The sequence below is a fragment of the Apostichopus japonicus genome, chromosome 16, assembly GCF_037975245.1.
Source record: "Apostichopus japonicus isolate 1M-3 chromosome 16, ASM3797524v1, whole genome shotgun sequence".
In the NCBI taxonomy this organism is placed as follows: domain Eukaryota; kingdom Metazoa; phylum Echinodermata; class Holothuroidea; order Aspidochirotida; family Stichopodidae; genus Apostichopus; species Apostichopus japonicus.
Genome location: NC_092576.1, coordinates 7,745,436 through 7,765,179, shown reverse-complemented (window position 1 = coordinate 7,765,179; position 19,744 = coordinate 7,745,436). Strand labels below are relative to the sequence as shown.

At 36.3% G+C, this 19,744-nt stretch overlaps 2 protein-coding genes across 8 annotated transcripts in view; both read right to left on the bottom strand.

Annotated features, from left to right (window-relative positions):
• LOC139983565 (gamma-aminobutyric acid type B receptor subunit 2-like) overlaps positions 1–19,744 on the bottom strand; it is a 204,768-nt gene that overhangs the window by 9,332 nt on the left and 175,692 nt on the right. For 5 of the 7 annotated variants that reach the window (XM_071997202.1, XM_071997204.1, XM_071997206.1 and 2 more), the window contains 7 exons: positions 18,274–18,465; positions 10,534–10,828; positions 9,276–9,353; positions 5,118–5,268; positions 4,631–4,766; positions 3,983–4,090; positions 891–1,016 (listed from right to left, as the gene is read on the bottom strand). In XM_071997202.1, coding sequence (XP_071853303.1) covers positions 891–1,016; positions 3,983–4,090; positions 4,631–4,766; positions 5,118–5,268; positions 9,276–9,353; positions 10,534–10,828; positions 18,274–18,465 — 1,086 coding nt within the window. The remainder of the gene's footprint in view (positions 1–890; positions 1,017–3,982; positions 4,091–4,630; positions 4,767–5,117; positions 5,269–9,275; positions 9,354–10,533; positions 10,829–18,273; positions 18,466–19,744) is intronic. The other 2 variants (XM_071997203.1, XM_071997208.1) reach the window with 1 other exon arrangement.
• LOC139983566 (uncharacterized) lies at positions 12,603–16,701 on the bottom strand. Its single transcript, XM_071997210.1, has 3 exons — positions 16,589–16,701; positions 14,950–15,335; positions 12,603–13,520 (listed from the first exon to the last, which is right to left on the bottom strand). The coding sequence occupies exons 1-3, from the start codon at positions 16,617–16,619 to the stop codon at positions 12,756–12,758; spliced, it is 1,182 nt and encodes a 393-aa protein (XP_071853311.1). The 5' UTR covers positions 16,620–16,701; the 3' UTR covers positions 12,603–12,755.

Below are 19,744 nucleotides of genomic sequence, written 5' to 3'. Positions count from 1 at the left end.
TAACCCACCCCCCTATATACACCTCCCACACTTAAGTACCGCTGCCCATCTCATAAAACATATTTGGTCTGTGAAACACATACCAGTGGATCGTAGCTACAAGAACAACCAACTGGTATATATTTCATCAATGGTCACTTAACCAACAGCAAAATTTGTGTCATTCATGATAACTAACGTGGCCTTATTCTGGATGGCAGAAAACCTTACCTCAGAACAGTGACCATAAGATCGTTAGCACGATAAAGCTAGACACAGTAGTGCAATTCTTGAACAGATTTTTTCACGTGATGCATATACTCACACAGGACAGAGCCTAGGTACAGACATCGAAACATATAACGAACTGAAACACCACAGTCCTCATATATCGAGACTGTGCCCCTACGTGATCATTACGTCACGGTGGTTTGATTAAAAGTGTAATACAATATGACTATTGTCATATTGTGAAGAATAGATACAATAACTACACATTACATGATCGTTCACACAGATCGACAAGTCCTCAACATTTTACTGGTTGGAGTTTTTTATGAACGATGATACTTACATCACTCCTCTCAAATAATACACTTTCTCTATCTACCTAGCCTAACAAAGAGTTTAACAATACCCCCCTCTCTTGACTCACTTCCAGGTCAAATCACATCTACCTAAACTGTCAAAGTGAGTAGAGTTTTAGCCCCCCCCCCTCCCCTCATCATATCACTCTCCTCCTGCTGACTCACTTCCGGGTCAACTTAATCACTTGTCCCTCCTGATCCACCATTCTTAGTGCAGAGAAGAGAGGCAAGAGGGGGAGATAAAGTAATTTTATACTGTTTAAAGAAATACGCAACATTATAATAACAATAATAATTCATAAACTACTAATTGATGTGACTCACCTCCTTGTATACCTCTTTCACATCATCATGTAGAGAGTCGACTATCTCCCACGTGACCAGGATAACCAGATCAACAACCAATAAGACCCCGACGATGGCGAACAGCTGGTGATCCTTTATAACCTGCTTTACAGAGAAAGTCGTATGAATAGAAAGAACGGTGTCCGTTACAGAGAATGGGTTAGCAAGCGCATGCATGATCGGTTAAAGCGACAGGATGGGTTAGTTCTCCTCAAAATGCGATTGGATGAACGCCTTAGCTACATGCCAAGCAGAAGATATCGCTTTAAAGTAGCTTAATAATAACTCTTATTCCCGTTTTTAAATGATTTGAAATCCCGGTAACTGTAATAAGTCTTGAATATATATATATATATATATATATATATATATATATATATATATATATATATGAATAATTAATCAACGTTGCGCGAAGGTCGCAGCTAATGTATCACGCTATATATTTATATATATATATATATATATATATATATATATATATAGATATAGATATAGATATATATATATATATATATATATATATAGATATATATATATATATAATATATATATATATAGCGTGATACATTAGCTGCGACCTTCGCGCAACGTTGATTAATTATTCATATATATATATATATATATATATATATATATATTCAAGACTTATTACAGTTACCGGGATTTCAAATCATTTAAAAATGGGAATAAGAGTTATTATTAACCTACTTTAAACCGATATCTTTGTTCTTTTCCAGTGGAAAAGTACAATTTACGCGCTATAGCGTGATACATTAGCTGCGACCTTCGCGCAACGTTGATTAATTATTCATGCACGCACAGGCTAATGATATACAAACATACACGTGACAAACACAAAGCCAAACATCAATAAAACAACAACAACAAATGTCGCTTTTATCATAAGATGTTGCGCTAGGTAACGACACGGTAATTAACTTTGCGATGACAACAGAAACATTTAATGGTTCATTCGTCACGGAATTAAAACACGTGATCACGCATGCGTGGAATCATAATAATACAGAGCAATACAGAGCAATGTCATCACTCAAAATGGACAGTGGTGACCTTTTGATATTTTGTTAAGTTTAGGAAGAAACAACAAGTTTGACATTAGCACTTCGATAGTACGAAGTTTTTTTTCTCAACTCAAGGGATAAAATCCTTATTGATGATAATTTTAGTAAAAAAAAAAATAGGAAATCAACGATTGAGTTCCGAATATGTATGACAAATAATCAAGAGTATACATGTCAATACACCGGTTAGGTCCCATTGGACAGTATTACGCTTGTTTCTGATGGGATACAGGCTAACGGTGTTAACAAAACATTCAAACAAAGTAATATATTCTTTATCGTGTTGCTGACTTTCGGGAATGTATATAAATTTTATATAAACTTGACGAGTTGCTCCTTTTAATACTAAGCTTGACAACATGTCAAATATTATGCCGTTCCCTCGAGTAGATCAGTTCTAAGCTGACGTGAAATCTTGTCATAGGTTGTCAAATAGCTGTGTTTTTTGTTTTTTTTTGTTTTTTGCATTAAAATTTATCTTGACAACATGTCATAAAGTAATTATTAGTATAGACTTCTCACGATTTACACTAACATATGTATATATTGACGAAAAATATTCCCATAAGTTTTTCTAGTTGCTTCGTTATACCGTGGAGCTGCCGATTGCTATTCAAGATTGCTACTTTTATGAACAGGAAAACAGAATCAGAAAGGAGAGAAATATGATACATGATGCGTTGCAAAGAGCAAGCTGGGAAATGGAGAAAGCTTATGATTCTGAGCAGAAATGAACATGTTAACATATATGAAGGTACACTGAGACAATACTTTGAAATAACCCCCCAAAAGCATAACAAATAATGTATGCAACTCTTGCATATATATATACATATATATATATATACATATATATATATATATACATATATATATATATATATATATATATATATACATATATATATATATATATATATATATATATATATATATATATATATATATATATATCAGTGCTAAAAGAATGACTCGAAAATATGGATACATTATGGCGCAAAGAAAAAAATACATTTGAACTATAAGAATTTCAATATCGTTGTTGTTATTTTGAGAAGTTTCTCAGTTTGTAAATTAAAACCGGAAGTTCTCCAGATCCAAATGGCATGGATTTCCGGGATTGTCAATAAGACCATCCAGTCAACTCTTAACAAGCGACCAAACAGTAATTAGAAACATATCAGATTTTTGTGATGTGAAATTTGAGATGTTAACAAAGCATTTAGCAAAAATCGTTACTCGTTTCAATGGTTAAAAATCTTGCTTTCTTTTAAAGTGGACCCAAATTCAACCACTATGTTCAGTTTTTTTGTTTTTCTGTCTAATGACAGAGAAGAACAAATTCCCAAAATAACTGTAAAGAAAAGTCTTGTTCCTTTTCGGATATATCTCAGTTTAAAAGCTGTGTTTTTGAGCTGTTAATTTTGAAATCTATGATATCATAATTATCGCTAGGATCTTAAACATTTAACTTTATTTTTTTTAAACCTTTCACTTTATCTTGGTTTTTCTTTCTTGCCTCATATTTTCCAGATGAAATATTAACAGTTTTGTCATCATTAGATCATGTAACCAGCGTCTATTTTTTTTTTTAGATTCAGAATGAACAAATCCCAACTCCATTATTGAAAATAAAACATCGCCAAAAATATAGAAAATAAAATAAGGAACTGAAGAACATGTGGCTCGATGACGTCATACTTAGACTTGATCAAGTCGTCAGCCCTACATGTGAAAAAACACTGCATAGTTCAGTCCTATCCTAATGATGCATTCAACTTTAATACAAAATGGAAATTTGAAAAAATGAGCGAATATTAAAACTAATCGAAACTCTCATTACGACATTTATATCAATTTTCGTTTTCACACACAAAAAAAATAAAAAAAAATAAAAAAAATAAAACACCTCTGGACTATTATTTACGCATTTCGTGCTTACGCACATTGTCGTACCAAACGTACCGTACCTGCTGTTCAACTTACTTTGCGTTTCATTTTGATGTTGGTGAAGATCCTATGTACTCGCCATGTTTTACTGAACATAGCCCCGAACGATAAGGTAAATCCAATGCACATACACCAAGCACGTGCCTGTGTTAAAGGAAACGTAGGAGAAGAAAATACGAAAAATATGAGATAAAGGTCCCTTTATCAAACATCAGGGACTGTCATTAAATACCGAGAGGTTTATATAATTCGACGTGGTTTTACACCACCCCCCCCCGCCCCTCTGACATGATGAATATTATGTATACAAGTGTGGCTCAGTTGCAGACTTGCAGCACCATTATAACAACATCAGTTGGAGTACAACTAGATTATTGCTTTTATTATTAATACGAGTGTAAATCTTTAAGCGAGAGAATGAGTAATAAATATTGTACAATAGTGTCTAGTAACCTATATACTTCCAAATTGCGTAGTACAACTCAATGAGGGGGGAGGGGGGGGGGCTATACTAGACAGACATGTGTGAATTCTAGTATATCTGCAATATAATAACCACAGCAGGGCTATTCAGGTACAAATCAAATGCGAAGACACTTCACTGGATATGCAGCCTGTCATTGTCACATAATGACAGTAAGTAGAAAAAAATAGTAGAATTATACAGAGTGACGGTAAGCATACCTTACATATGTTAGCCAGACTAACGGAGGACCCCATGGTACCCCTATCCATACCAAGAAGAAAGACACTGGAGTAGGTTAGGATACCTCCAAGGATAATCAAGTTATTAAGAAATGGACTTGACATTTTAATGTATCTGGAAAATGAAAAAAAAAAGGTATCAAATATGAACGAAATTTGACGAGCAAGTGAGATTTGAGTTGTACTCAATTTTATAGGAATCGTGGAACAAAAAGAGGAGTAGGGAACGAATTGTGGAGCAATGGGGGGAGGGGGCAGGCGAAGAAGGGAGAGGTGCTGTTGTCGAAACATTAGAGGACGGCAGAGGTCACTGGGTAGAATTTTGAATGTACAAAGAGCGGTATTAATATTCCTTACTTTCATAAAAAAAAAAATCATTTTAGAATGATGAGGCGCTGGGTGGGGGTGGGTGCTTGGAGGTAGGGGAGGTTGGCTGGGGTTATGGAGTCACTAAGTTTTGCTTTACCTTTGATTCCTGTGTTTCATGTTGAATGTTAAAAAGCCGATTGCCATTAGAATCCCCGCAAAAGCTATGGACGCAGTGAGAACAAAAGTAACCTTTGACACGGTTTGGAACCGTACAATCATCTCAATTTCATCCTTGGGAGCATGGCCACCTACGAGAGATGAACAAAAATAGAAAGAAAAAAATGTCGTGATAAGTTAATATTAAGAAATAAAGAATAATATACGTTATCAAGAAACGTTTTATCGATAATGTGTCATAAAATAAGGTTTATATGAACGGCTGGCTGTAAGTCTAAAATGAAACTTTGAAACTTTCACCAATTTTTACTCATATTTTTGTCGTTGGATTGTTGTCATGTTTTACTATATGCTTGTACGCTTGTTCGTTCACTACCACAGGAAAGTATTGGATATGGTTAAAGCTATGGGACGCCAAATGGACCTTTAATAGTACAAACGATTATGTTGTTGCAGTTTAGACTATTAGCTGTGAGACGGTACTCTTAATCCGTTTTTAGGATAGTTAACCTGTACTCGCTTGCATACATTTGCAATCGAACGTGTACTCCGTTCATGTTTGAAATCTCTACCAGATAGTACGAGTGATGTCGAATGGGGTGCCTTTGTCTACCTCAGTATTTGAGAAAGTGTTCAGATGCTGGGGCATACACTCTCGTCCGTCAGATGGGGACGTGAAATGGCGGTCCCGGGATCAGGAATGGGAGCCACACCCCTGTCGGGTTATCCTCTAAACACGTATCGAAAAGAGAAGGCTTGATATAAGCCGGTTTGCATCCACGATTAAGCACGGATAGGGTCTCAAATAGGCTACTATAGTGTAAGGCTTCCAGATTCTTGGGTCTCTAAACTAAACTAGTGTAGGGTTAAGTTTTCGCACCAGCGCTTAGAGCCTTTTTACTTTTACTCGTACCCACGATCCTGTATTCTTGTTATAAAATTGAGCAGCTTCAGTTGCAAGATAAGGACGGACTGTCTTGCACGCGACAAACTTCAGTAAGGCGAACTTAACACCACTTAATATTCCTAGAGCTGAAACACACCTAGAGTAAGAGGTGACAATGTCATAATTATAACGTAATGTTATCTGACGCAAGAAGCGAATGTTTCCATTAAGCCCCATCCTGATTTTGCATTCATATTATTAAGTTATCGTCTCGCCAAAACGGCTTGTTTAGTCAGTCTGGAAATGAATCTTAAATGTCTAATTGTGTTGAAATATATTTGGCCATGACGGTTGAGGTTACCACGACCGGCCTATTTTGTATTTTATTCTTTTCACGTCACTAAGGAATCTGCCCTGGCTAAACTGTCGCTAATATCTGCAGCTAAGTGGAGAAAATAATTGGTTCTCTCTCGTCTTCTCCCACAGCGGGGGTGGGGTGGGTGGGGGACCTCCTAGTTAAGGAAACCCGGTGGTTAGAAGATCTATGAATCAAAACCCGTTTTTGGAGAAAAATACGATCAGCGCGAAGATGAAGATAGAAAAATCTGCCAAATGTAAATTAACCACGGAAGGGTGTTTTACCAGGTCTGGGGAAACCCATATGAAGTCAGCATCGGATAACCCCACTTTCAAGGTATTTTTCTTTTGTTTAATGGTCCTTTGTCTTTCATACACCCTTCTTCCATCATGAGAAGGCGTTGTCTTGGTAAAAGACCTTAAATTTTCAAACTTTTACCTTAACTTTAACATACCAAAAAAAAAAAATCGCCTGTAAAATCGCAAAAAAGATTTACAAGGATTTATATTATTGCAACCAGCCAGAAAGTTGTTAACATTTGAAAATGTAAGATGGATTTGATACCGCGTCAAACGTCGTATTGTGAACGCGCGCGTACTAAGGATCAGACCGCGTACTCAGGAACAGACCGCGTACTCAGGACAGACCTCGTACTCAGGATGACAGGATCAGACCGCGTACTCAGGATCAGATCGCGCACTAAGGCTCAGACCGTGAACTCAGGATCAGACCGCGCTGTCAGGATCTGACCGAGTAGGCTACTCAGGATCTGACCGCGTACTCAGGATCAGACCAGGCATCGGTGATCGGACTTTCGAGGATGATCCTGACCTATCAAGGGCGATCAGGATTGTAGTGTGAATGCTAGAGAGATGACCACGCGAACCGAGTTTTCCGTATACTTGCCCTCGTCACTTCCGGATAAACACAAATTGGGCGAGAGTCTAACAGTGGGATTACTGACATACTATATATACCTGCTTTAGCTGTGCCAAAAAACAACAACATTATTGTGTTCTTTCGCGCATACGTTATTCTCCTGCGTTCGAAGTTGAGCCCCACCCGTCCTCAAGTGTGGAAAGCGTCCGGGGATCAGTTTGTATTACCTCCCAGGGAAATACAAGATCCTGATCTTCCCTTGAATTATCAAATGCGAGCAAGGCATAACAAGATCTTGATGAACGAAGTACGCATAATAAAAAAGAAAAGCAAAAAGGAGCATTTCCTATTTTTAATCAGATGAAGACTTATCAGAAACCTGTGACACTCTTAACAGCAGATAAAACCACCTGAAGTGTTGTGTCCATCAAGGAGTTGCTATTAGGAAGAAGGGAGATTGTGTTACAACCATTAGTTACCAGTATGAACTATTTGATAGGATAGTATGCCTATCCAGTGTATTTCCGGACTTGTCAAACTACAGTAGACTGAACAGTTTAAACGTGACCGAGTTTTTTTTTTGTCTTTTAAGAAAGAAAACACCACATACGACTGGAAAAAGAGAAAAAAGGAGACTTTCTTAGGTTATAAAGACGTGCTAAATATTCATTTACATTTCATTTTTTTTTTGTATCAGAATCTATTCATCCATAAACCACTACCTACTCCAAGTGAGAGTCTACCGTCAGTTCTCAAGTTTTTTTTAATTTTTTTTTTGTTGTTATCTGTCGTTCAAGAACGTGTCACTTGGAGCGATTCCTTCACGTGTACGTCAACCTGTTGACGCATATCTGATTTGGGGGGGGGGGGGGGCCTCATGTCTGTAATCGAAAATACATATTGTTTTGTCTCTGGTTACTAAGTTTGATTGTAACTTAAACCGTTAATATGAAATATATTAACCACTTGAGAATTCTTAGGGTCATTTTAACGCCCTCCTTAATTTAATCTTGTGTACAGGAAAAGCGACCTTTCAAGCAATTGATTTTATCCTGTATATTCATACGCGTCTGAGCTATAAACCGTTGTCTGTTGAATATCGCTTGTTTTATCAATTTTTACTTTGTTGGGTTTATCTTTCTTTATTTAGTTTCTGTATTTTTTTTTTTACTCTTTCTTGGGACTTATGTGATTATTATCAGAGTTGAGTAATCGTAAGGTAAAGCGCTACGTCTTATAATGTATCACACTAGTTCGACCATATAATTTATAACGTTCTGTCGATAGCAATTCCAACGTATATATCAGTTATACGTGCACGCGGTTCATACAAAACATGCACTGGCAGTACACGTGTCCACTATATATATATGTGTGCTAGCTGTGAATGGACATTCACACAGTAACACGTGTCCTCTCTAAGTGGTAGGTGTAGGCCTATTTTTATTCACAGTGTTAGGCTACATAATGTCCACTATCTGGATTTATAAGATATAACTACAATGGCATATATATATATATATATATATATATATATATATATATATATATATATACATATTATGTCCGTGCCACGTCATACAGTTGTGAATAGTTTTATTTAGTGTACTTTCATGTCAGACTTAAAGAGCCAGTGTAAGAACAGTGGGAGAATTGTGCATAATCTGTGTTGCTGTTTAATAAAGATACGTATATGGCAAGCCACATGTGCAATAATTCGATAAACCGAGTTTATCGCCGTTAACTCTGCTTTTCGCTCGATAAACTGAATTTATCGCGAAAAACACGGTTATCCATTCGATAAACTGAGTTTATCGATCGAAAACCGAGTTTAACGGCGATAAACTCGGTTTATCGAATTATTGCACATGTGGCTTGCCATATATACGTAGTTGTTTAAATCCACCATAGACATATTGCTTATAAACGAATCTATGCAACTTCGTTTATCATTTCTTCAGTCAAAGTTGGTACTATTGTTCAATAGGCAAACCGTCATTTGACCGATGTCTTACCTATCCATATGAATTCATCTGTTAAATTCAGGGAGTCTGTTACGGCATAATATTCGGCAACTTTGACTTCATCATGGTCTGTAAAAGAAACGATAAAATAACTGTCTGTTATAACGTCAAGCTTATACCAATGTTTCAGATCGCCTTCAAAAATGATTTAGTAAAGGATGAAGAAAATTAGATTAAAGGTTTGACTAAACGCTGCAATGTCACGATAAAAGGAGGATTATGATAACATCAAAACGATGGAAATTGCTGTGCGTTTTTCAAAATAGCATACATTTTGTAAAATATGTGAAAATTTGAATAATAGGCCTATTCATTCGTGGGTTTAAAATATCTTACTATTTACTCGGTTTATTCTGGATGCAATTATCATTTAAGAGGTAGGGTTTTCCTGACCATCATAGCCAAGAAAAGAAAAAAACACTAATTAAAATTTAAACCACTTAGGGTATTTACTGCCTTATACCGTACGATTTTGCGTCGTCTCCATTTAAAAGAAATTAAAAGATAATAACTTCATTGGAAATAAACTCAACCTTGTTCTTGCTCACAAACAGATCGATATCATTAACTTTTTCGTGATACACACACATGTATTAAAGGTATTAAAGCCTTTATATGTGAAGCAATGTAAATATTTAAACCAAAACCCGTGACAGCGACATTATGGTCATCATTAGCTAATTGAACCGTCTTTCGAAAATGCCCTCAGGTAAAATACAACAAACAGAGCGAGGATCTTTTTTGAAGAAAAAAACCCAGATGGTTTAATATCATTCTAGGGATATAACTGTTCATCAAATTCACTCATATTGAGTGAATTTTAAATGATCAAAATACATTTTGATAAATGGGATGGGGGTGGGTGGGTGGGGTGGGTTGTGCCAAGCAAGGATAGAGGTGGATCTAGAACTTTAAAAAGGATGGCTCTGGGGTAGTGTTGCGATGTGTGGGGGTGTTAATGATAACTACAAGGTACATTCCGATGCATATTTAGGCTATAAAATAGTTATTAAATCATGATCATGATCATGATCATCATGATCATCGTGATCATGATCATCGTCATCGTCACCATCGTCATCGTCGTCGTCGTCGTCGCCGTCGCCGTCGTCATCGTCGTCGTCATCATCATCGTCATCGTCATGGCCACCGCAACCGCCACCGTCACCGTCACCGTCGTCGTCATCGTCATCGTCATCGTCATCGTCATTGTCATCCTCATCATCTCATCGTCATCATCAACATTTACCTTGTAGCTGTTTATGCATTGTACAGCCCAGTCTCTCTCCCCCTCGAAACTGAACCGGTCCGGTCACTCCCATGAAGTTGGTCTCATTCATGGCTTGAATAAGTAAATTAGCAATCGTCCTATTCTTATAGTCGAAATTCCAGAAGCTGGCTTCATCGTTGGTTTCCTTCAAGGTCCGTAAGACTTTGTCGAGAGCCTTGGCCATCACCCATACCCCATCGTAGGCATAGCCATGAAATACGGAATATTCGTTCCCCCTCTGACCGTTATATAGAGTTTCGTACTCAGCAGGTGTCTGGTGAAATTAAATTACATTAAAATAGTTATAATCAACAGTAATAATAGTATTTATATAATAGTGATATATAGTATATATAGTATATTAAATATATATATATATATATATATATATATATATATATGTATACATATATACGTATGCATATATACATATATATATATATATATATATATATATAGAAAGATCTACGCAAAGATTCAAGCGTTTTAATTAATTACATTAAAATAGTTATAATCAACAGTAATTATAGTATTTATATAATAGTGATATATAGTATATTAAATATATATATATATATACATATATATATATATATATATATACACATATATATATATATGTATATATATATATATATATATATATATATGTATGTATGTATGTATATATATATATATATATATGTATGTATGTATATATATATATATATATATATATATATATATATATATATATATATATATATATATATATATATATATATATATATATATATATATATGTTAATGCAATGGAGGTAAACGACAAAGGCAAATGAATATTTATAAATGAAAATCGTAATGAATTGGAAAATCAAGAACAGTGAAAAAACTTTCAGCCTCCACCGGGATTCGAACCACGGGCCGGAATATATATATATATATATATATATATATATATATATATATAGAAAGATCTACGCAAAGATTCAAGCGTTTTAAACACATTCTCCTAGCGGTCCAACCACTCTTAGAACCAAACAGATTTTCTGAGGCGATTATACAGTAAGTTTACATAGCCTTGCTCCTGTCACTCAAATAATCTCTTGAAATGAAAGTTACATAGAGGGTTAGAGAATACAGTATCCATACAAGGGTATATGAAGTTGCCTTGCTAACAAGGGAAATTTGAAGACATTTTATTTTTTATATAACACTATAACATTTTGGTAGGAGGAATTCATTCTGAATATAGATGTTGCATGCCGTGAGCAAAATTGTGAATCCTTGCGAAGCCTTGGAAGATTTTATGAGTGTAATTCTAGAAGACAAAAAAATCACCCAAGATGAGTAAAAGGGATCGGTTGACCATACAGAGGTGGGGAAGGCAGTGACGTCACTACCGATTTATATCAAGTTTCCTGTTTTCTGGAAAAGGCCGCGTGGATAATTGCGGTTCATAAGAGGCACAGACGTAGTTTGGACACAATGTTATCGTTCCTTAAACAGTCCGGACTGACGAGATGGAGGCCCTCAGGATGAGGGAGGGCAACAATAATCTCCAGAAATATGGGCTAAATAATGAGTGTTAGGTGGCGGGGGTGGGGTGGGATGGGGTGTGGTGTGTTGGAATTTGTGGTCCTGATTGGTTTTGAGGATTGGTTATCACCGTCATTGTACCAGGAGTGACAACATCTTCTATTATTACATTGTCAGTGAGATCGTAGTTATTGATTATAGATACTAATTCCAAATTAAATTTACCTTTTGAGTGATGGTATGCCGTGTTGTTGATAGTCTTATAAGAGCCTTAGCTTTGTATCATTTAAACAGAGGAATACGAGAAGGAGATGTCTTAAAGCTGTTATTTTGTAACCCAATTTGAAAAGTTAAAAAATTTCTAACGTTTTGCGCGAAATTGAAATATTAAGATTAAATGTACAATTTAACGAATTTGAGAAGTCTCAAACTAAAATTCCGTGTTGAATGAGCAGCTTAAACACCAATTCTTGGTCAAACAGCTATAGAATAATAACAAGAAGAATAAGAAAGGAAATATGAAGAAGGGATAAAATATAATTAATTCTTAACTTCGTATTTATTATTCCTTTTGTTGAATTATGGTTATACGTAATACTGCATGAAGCATTACATGTCTTTGGTTATCATTGAAACATATTCACCGTTGTTCTTATTAATCAGAAAAGTCAATCACAGGCATCTTAACCAGGAATCTCGCAAACTGAATAGTGAGGTGGACAGCAGAGTATAAACGCTTGGCCTAATGTAGTAGTCGGCTTCGGTCTAACGCAATCATGAAAATAATCCATCAGCATGTCATCGATGTCCACTGCCCTCTGTTGACTCCTTAGAATCAGAGCGCCACCATTCATATGAGTATGGCTGTGTGCGTCAATCAGAAGTATTTGATTATCTTCGGTTGGAAGGAAAACTACAGATTTATCTTTCTGACAGAAAAGAAGAGATTCGTGCTTTGATGGAGCAAGTTTCAGAAGGTAATTACGAATAGCGCCATCTCCATGCCCACTGTTCACGAGCGACACATGGTTCTCAAAAGTGGGAGTATTTTTCGACTCTATTACTTCAGTCACGTGACTCCAAGAAAAGTTTTTCAGATCACATGTGAATTTCAGGATATCCAAAGCTTCGTCAGTAGATGAGGGCGCTGTATTTCTTCCGAGGAACTTCTCCTGAAGTTTGTTACCCATTGAGAGCATACCACGAAGCCAATTAGGAATGTGTGCGGTAGAAACCGGAACGTCGCCTGTAAACTTCTTACCCGTTTGTAGCCCAAACTGATAGAAGGTAATTCCAAGGAGGGCGTGGTTGATAATGCTTGATTTAATATTGAGGGCGCCATTGAGATTGTAGCTATACTGTGATGTGTCCCTAGAGAATATCCATCCATTTTCAAGGGTATCTGGTATGGACGGTCGGTTGAAATACCATTTTTGGTGCTCCGACATCTGTTGAAGGGAGGAGAAAGAGGATTAAGTTAAACAAACTTTGACAAAATTCCAAACAAGTATGAAGGGAAAAAAATCCTGTGTAGGTATTTTTACATGTACATCTGTATAAAAGCAACCACTAAGTGTACCATACAATGAGTTTTCTAAAGTATATATGTAGTGAAATTCCTTCTTCATATTTTATTTTTAACAGCAGTTGACATTATCAGTATGCTGCGTATTAGCTTAACAACATATGCCTTACCTTGAGAAGTTCAATTTTCTATTGGTACAACACGTTTGCCCTTCGGCATTTTTTTTTATGGCGTATATACCTTACGGCACAATTTTCACCCGATTTAATGGTTTTTAAGAATACTAATTAATATTGTATTTGTTCCATTAAGCTATAAACTGGAAGCATTTCCTTTTCAGTCGAAAGGGCGCAGGTTATGGTGACATATCTGCATGCATTATTATAGTATGGAAATTCTGCTAGACACGAGGACAAGACAATTGCTATGATCAGTTTAGTGCTGTAGCCGCCTTCAATACGTGGCTGGTATGCATTTTAATGCTTGGTAACTTATGTTTATTCAATAACGTTTAAACCACGCTTTGAGGCAATATGCTGTTTTACTGTTATAAAGCGTCATGCAAACAAATACATTGCAACGTTGCTTTTTCATTGTCATTCGGATACTAAGTCGTAAGGATTTATCTAAGGAACGTTTTAAGAACGTTAAAAAAAAAATCCACAGGTGGCTACAAAATTTTGTCGTAATTACGTCACGTAACTTTCTGTTAAACGTTTACAGAACGTTGAACTTGTTCAGCCCGGAAGTGCTGTATACGTTTGGTCGGAGGATCATTTAATAATACATGAATCATATAAACGACATTTCTCGATGATCATTAATATAGGTTTATCGACAACTAACTAAAAACAACAAGAAAGTAATATAAGGCGCATTCATTAATTCGCGTAACAGTTCGTAGCATACAGAAAGTCATGAATCCATAATGTATCCAGAAATTATACACAGTTTTTACATAATAGCTACTTCAAACGCATGTTGCTTTCCTGACATATTTGATAATTTAATATATTAAGTACCACAGAGTCAACGCCTGGCAAAAAAAAATATATAGATCAACACTGCAGAAGTTCGGAATCAGATTACTTCAATTTTAATATTGCTACCAAATTTTAATGTGTTAAATTTTGGGGGCAATAAAAAGTCAAATAGTTGAGATCGGCTCTATTTGCATTAACTCATCATATACACATTTGAAAATAGATCAAGAATATCTCTAGTTCCATAACGTTTACTTCCAGCATATGATTTTTTTCATGCTCGATCCCGTATCAATTGTTAAAACATATATATACAATCCATTAATTTTTTTTTTTGTATATATTATTTACGCCTGTAAAATAACTTACTTCAGTTGTTCCACATGGATCATTACAGCTAACCTTGTCCAGATTAGATCGCACTTCACTACATTCTTCCTCTCCGATGACATAATCATTGACGTCATCAGAACTACCGCCTAAAGGCCGGTTTTGTATCTCGACTCTAACGTTTCCAATTTCATCTTCCGACTTGTCATTGTCTTTGTCTTTAGTGACGTCACAGCAGATATCACCTCTCTGCAATCTCCACTGAAAGCGTTTACGTAGCTTGCGCAGTCGCTTGCCCGTCACGCAAGGCAATCGCAGACCTTTAAGATGCTTGGAAAGGAGTCCGGGTAACCGTTTCGCCTGGCTTAACCGGGAGCCACCGATAGAAGGATCAGATGCAGGAGAATTGGGTTCGATAAGGTGATCTATAATGATGAAGAGATTTTAAGATGCAAATTTGAAAATTGAATGCGAGGCATTCGTTCATTGTAATCAATGGAATATTTTAACCATCCCATTAAAAATTCGAGTATTCTTTGTTATAAACCAAAAACCAAAATTACTAACTTGAAATTATTTTTACCATAATTATCTTTGATTCTAAAGATAAATACAAATCGGGAATGCGTCGGTGCTTTTATTGTTCTCTAAATATTTCACGATGAAGCTGTCAAATCATCAGCCAAAAGATTTGTAGGACCTGTAAATAAATGTCTTAAACAATAACATCAACTTGGGCTAAAGATTTTCATAATTTATTAAAAATAATTCATAATTATTACTGATGCCATTAATAATAGAGTATAGGTTGAGTATAGGATACAGAACGGCAGCGATAGCAAGTTTTAGACACGGACAAACGAATCTGATGAATGTGGGTGGGGGAGGTGTGGGGGTGCGGAGGGTTCCAAAGTGGTACTCCATACCATTAACTTCCCAAAAGTATGTTATATTTATTTCTCATAATGATGGAGTACTCAGATTTCCTCCTTACAAATAATTCTTATACCTATGTGTGATAGTCTGGGCCTAGATTTAATGAAGATAAAGAACATATCATTTGGTAGGTTGTTAGGCCTATAGTTCTAATTCATTGACGAGTGTGTGTGTGTGGGGGGGGGGAGAGGGGATTCAGCTGTGGAAATATTTCACAATCAGTCGGGGAAAAGGTAGTCTACACCACTATTGGTGGCCCAGCAAGACCACAGAAGCGGACCCAAGGGTGTAATGGCGTCACAGATCACTTTTCAACCTCAATATAAAACTCAGAAGTTCTTATACAATGTTGAGTTTTGACCTACTTATAGACCTAATTTATAGTGTCTAAATATGCCTCAGAATACGTATTTGGCATCTTAACTTTTAAGTTTATTTTCTCACAATACTCTTAACACCCCACCCCCACCCCACCCCCACCCTTCACACTTATATTGGAGTCTGTTTCAACAACCCTAAACCCACACGCCATCCTTTAGAAAATTCTGGATCCTTGGTTGGATATTTGGAATTTGCAACCCTCCACCATTGCAATGGTATTGCACGTCACTGACCTAGTCCCAGGTCATAGGTTGTAGGTATTTAGGCCTATAACGTGAAAAGTACCTTTGTAAAAGCACGTTTCCATTTTAAGAACTTTTATACTTTTCTTTTATATTTAATAACAGAAGAAAATACTCACCGATTTCAAGCCTTGGTCCAAATGTTGCCATGGTGTTTGTTATACACCAAATTAACCGCTATGCTATTAAAACGTTGGTAGTTGATTTGTTTATGAAACTATTAGCATTACTGTATACACATATAACACCAGCCGACAACACGCTTTTCTTTGTGTCGAAACAGTACCGTGAAACGTGTAGCGCGCGTTGACGCAAAAATGCGCAGCATTGCAATTTAGTAAATATATCACTATCTACATGGGCGCAGATGAACTGATAAATTTGAATACGCGCATTCTTATACGGCGCGATGATACCGTTGCGTAGCAACTAAATGTATATACGGCATACATTTCATTGCCGGTTCAGAGTCGCGTCGAACTCAGCTTAACGATCCTAATAAAAAGAGATTCATCATTGCGCCAGCATGAGCGCTAAAGGGCGACCATGCCGATCCTCTTTCAATAAAGTTGAGGCAATTACCGGGCATGGAACGTCAAAATGTTCACAAGTTATAATGGTGGTTTTGTCCATGTTTTAAGAACTACATCAATGTTCTTAACATGTATAGCATAACATTATGCTCGTAGTATTATTTTAGCCTAAGTGTAGATATTTCCAGATAAATAAGAGGGAACCATTGCGAGTTCGCTGAAACCTTTCACTGTGACATCTTATGATCTAAATGTATACATATAACGTATTGTCACACACATACCAGGTATGTATCCCCCCTCCCGCCTTCCGCCTCCCCTCATTCAGTTGGTTTAACTCATACGGGTCGGTTATTGCTGAATTCATGATGTCCCTATCCAAACTAGTTTTAATCGTTCCGTCATTTCTGTTTCTGTTCTGCAAGTGTCGTTTTTTCCCTTCACCGTTAGCTAACGTTTGGAATTTCAATAAGTAAGAACCTTGACTTTAAAACTCATGGCCTCTTGGATGTCGTATTAATTCCATATGGTAGCCCTTCATAGAGTAAGTTTCATGAGCATTGACACCTTTTTGTATCTAAAAATAAGTACAAAAAGTCAGAATTTGTTTCTCCATTTATCCTTTAATCCCTGGTGTGTCTGCAGATGCTCTTAGTTTTACATCACATAGCCTTCCGGTCAAAGCTTCAATTTTCAAAGTTGCGTTATTCATCGTCCTTCCAATTACTGCCGTTTTTGATTGGCTAGTTCCCCTCGGATGTTGTAAAAAAAAAGCAATTGCGAATGTGTCTACTTTTCTTTCAGGAAAGTGATTGCGTGAATTCATGAGGGCATGCTATCAATGTCAAGGATCATGTCTAATGATAGATAGTCTACAGTGTTGTGTGGGTATGATAAAATTACAGGCTTTGACATGAGAAATAAGCAACAGAAAAATAAGAAGAAAACTTCACTTTTAATTGTCATTTTAATACCAGGGAATTGTTTTTGGGTGGAAATTATTAGGACCATATACATGATGGTTTAGCCTGCCTATAGAAAAACAGGCCTCCTCAAATTCACTCGAGCATTAATAATTTGTTACTAGATAGCATAAACTACACCAAGTACTGACATTATAATTCATTCTCGAGCGCATCTAATCAATTGACCAGCCACCGTATGATTGTAAACACACGTGCTTTAAAGGCCAGCACTACTTTTCTTGTGTGGAGACAAACTTGGCTTTACCACCTGTAGATTTGTGCACTCAATAAATTTAAATGTCTTACCCATCCAGAAATGGTCTTCTCCGACCGTGTACTCAACGGTAATATATCTGTGCCGATGTACCCTTTTAGAGCTGTGTGTAGCTGATCCGGAGTACAATCTGTGCTATTGTCTGCTTTAGTCCACCATTTATTGGAGTACAAGCCAGGCAGAAGCCAGACATATGTGCGTCCATAAAGCTTTTGTTTATAGACCTGTAACAATAAATAAGACATGTCTCATATGATAAACAACAATAATAAAATATAACTCAAAACAGAAGGTATTGCAGGATTTATATATATATATATATATGTTGAAACGGCACTGATAAGAAGAATAAAAGAGAACATTCAGTTTCGAACCCGGCAACACGTTGTCATGTTTTTAGAATAACAGGTCAGGATTTTAAAAGTGGGGGCAGATTCCTAATTTCCTTCACTGATTCTGGTGGGGGGGGAGGGAGGGGGGAGGTGGAACTTTGTGGAAATGCTCGAAGCTGGTCAAGGATTCTACAAATTACGGGTGTGGCCCTGGGGTCGTTGAAGCTGACTCTGTTTGTAACGGGGAATGGGGTTCCCCCCTTTTTTTGGTCTAAACGCATGATTGTGCTAATAAATACTAAATACTATAAATAAATAATAAAAATAATAAAGAAAGGGGATTGCATATTCTCCCTCACCATGTTACAAACTGTAGCCACAACGTTATTCGTTGCGGCGCTTATACTGTTTCCGCCTTGACAGCCCTATTGACGCAACAATTTAATTTATGAGTTGCAGACTACTTCCGGCATAATCTGTAACTTCCCTCTAAAACTTCCTTATATGTCCCTCTTCTGTTTTTTTCTATTCTAGTCGGCTCTTTTGGACGTATACAGTAATATCCGATAAATGTTGTCATGTGGCGAGCTCCTTGCTGCATATTTAAACATATATCACAACTTATCTACGTTAAAATATTACACATACCGTGACGACGATTAGACGAGGAAATTAATGTAAAGTTCCCTTTTTCTTCCCGATTTGTACTGCATGGAATAATTCATAAATGTATCTAATTTGTTATATGTGATAATTCTCAGATTTTAATTACCAGCTCGTAGTCAAAAATTAAAATAAGACCCTCAAGAGTTATTGAGAAGTTGATAAGTGTATCCCTTAACATGACGAGATTAAGTGAAAGTCGTAAACATTTCAGCTCTTAGGGTCGTATATTCATTTAAATTCACTAAAGATAGAAAAAACAAGATTGAAAAAAGGCAGCAGGAAAGAAGATAACATAAGACAGAAGAAAATATAAACTGAAACATTAAATCAGTTAGTGTGAAATTTCAAGCTTGATACAAATAAATATAATTAAGTTATTGATTGATGTGTCTGTGACTTCAGGCGAGAAATCACACATGATCATATAAATCCTGGTAGGAAAAGATAAAATACAGTGAATGCAACGAAGAGTGTGACACGACATCATTTCATGCAACACTTGTTC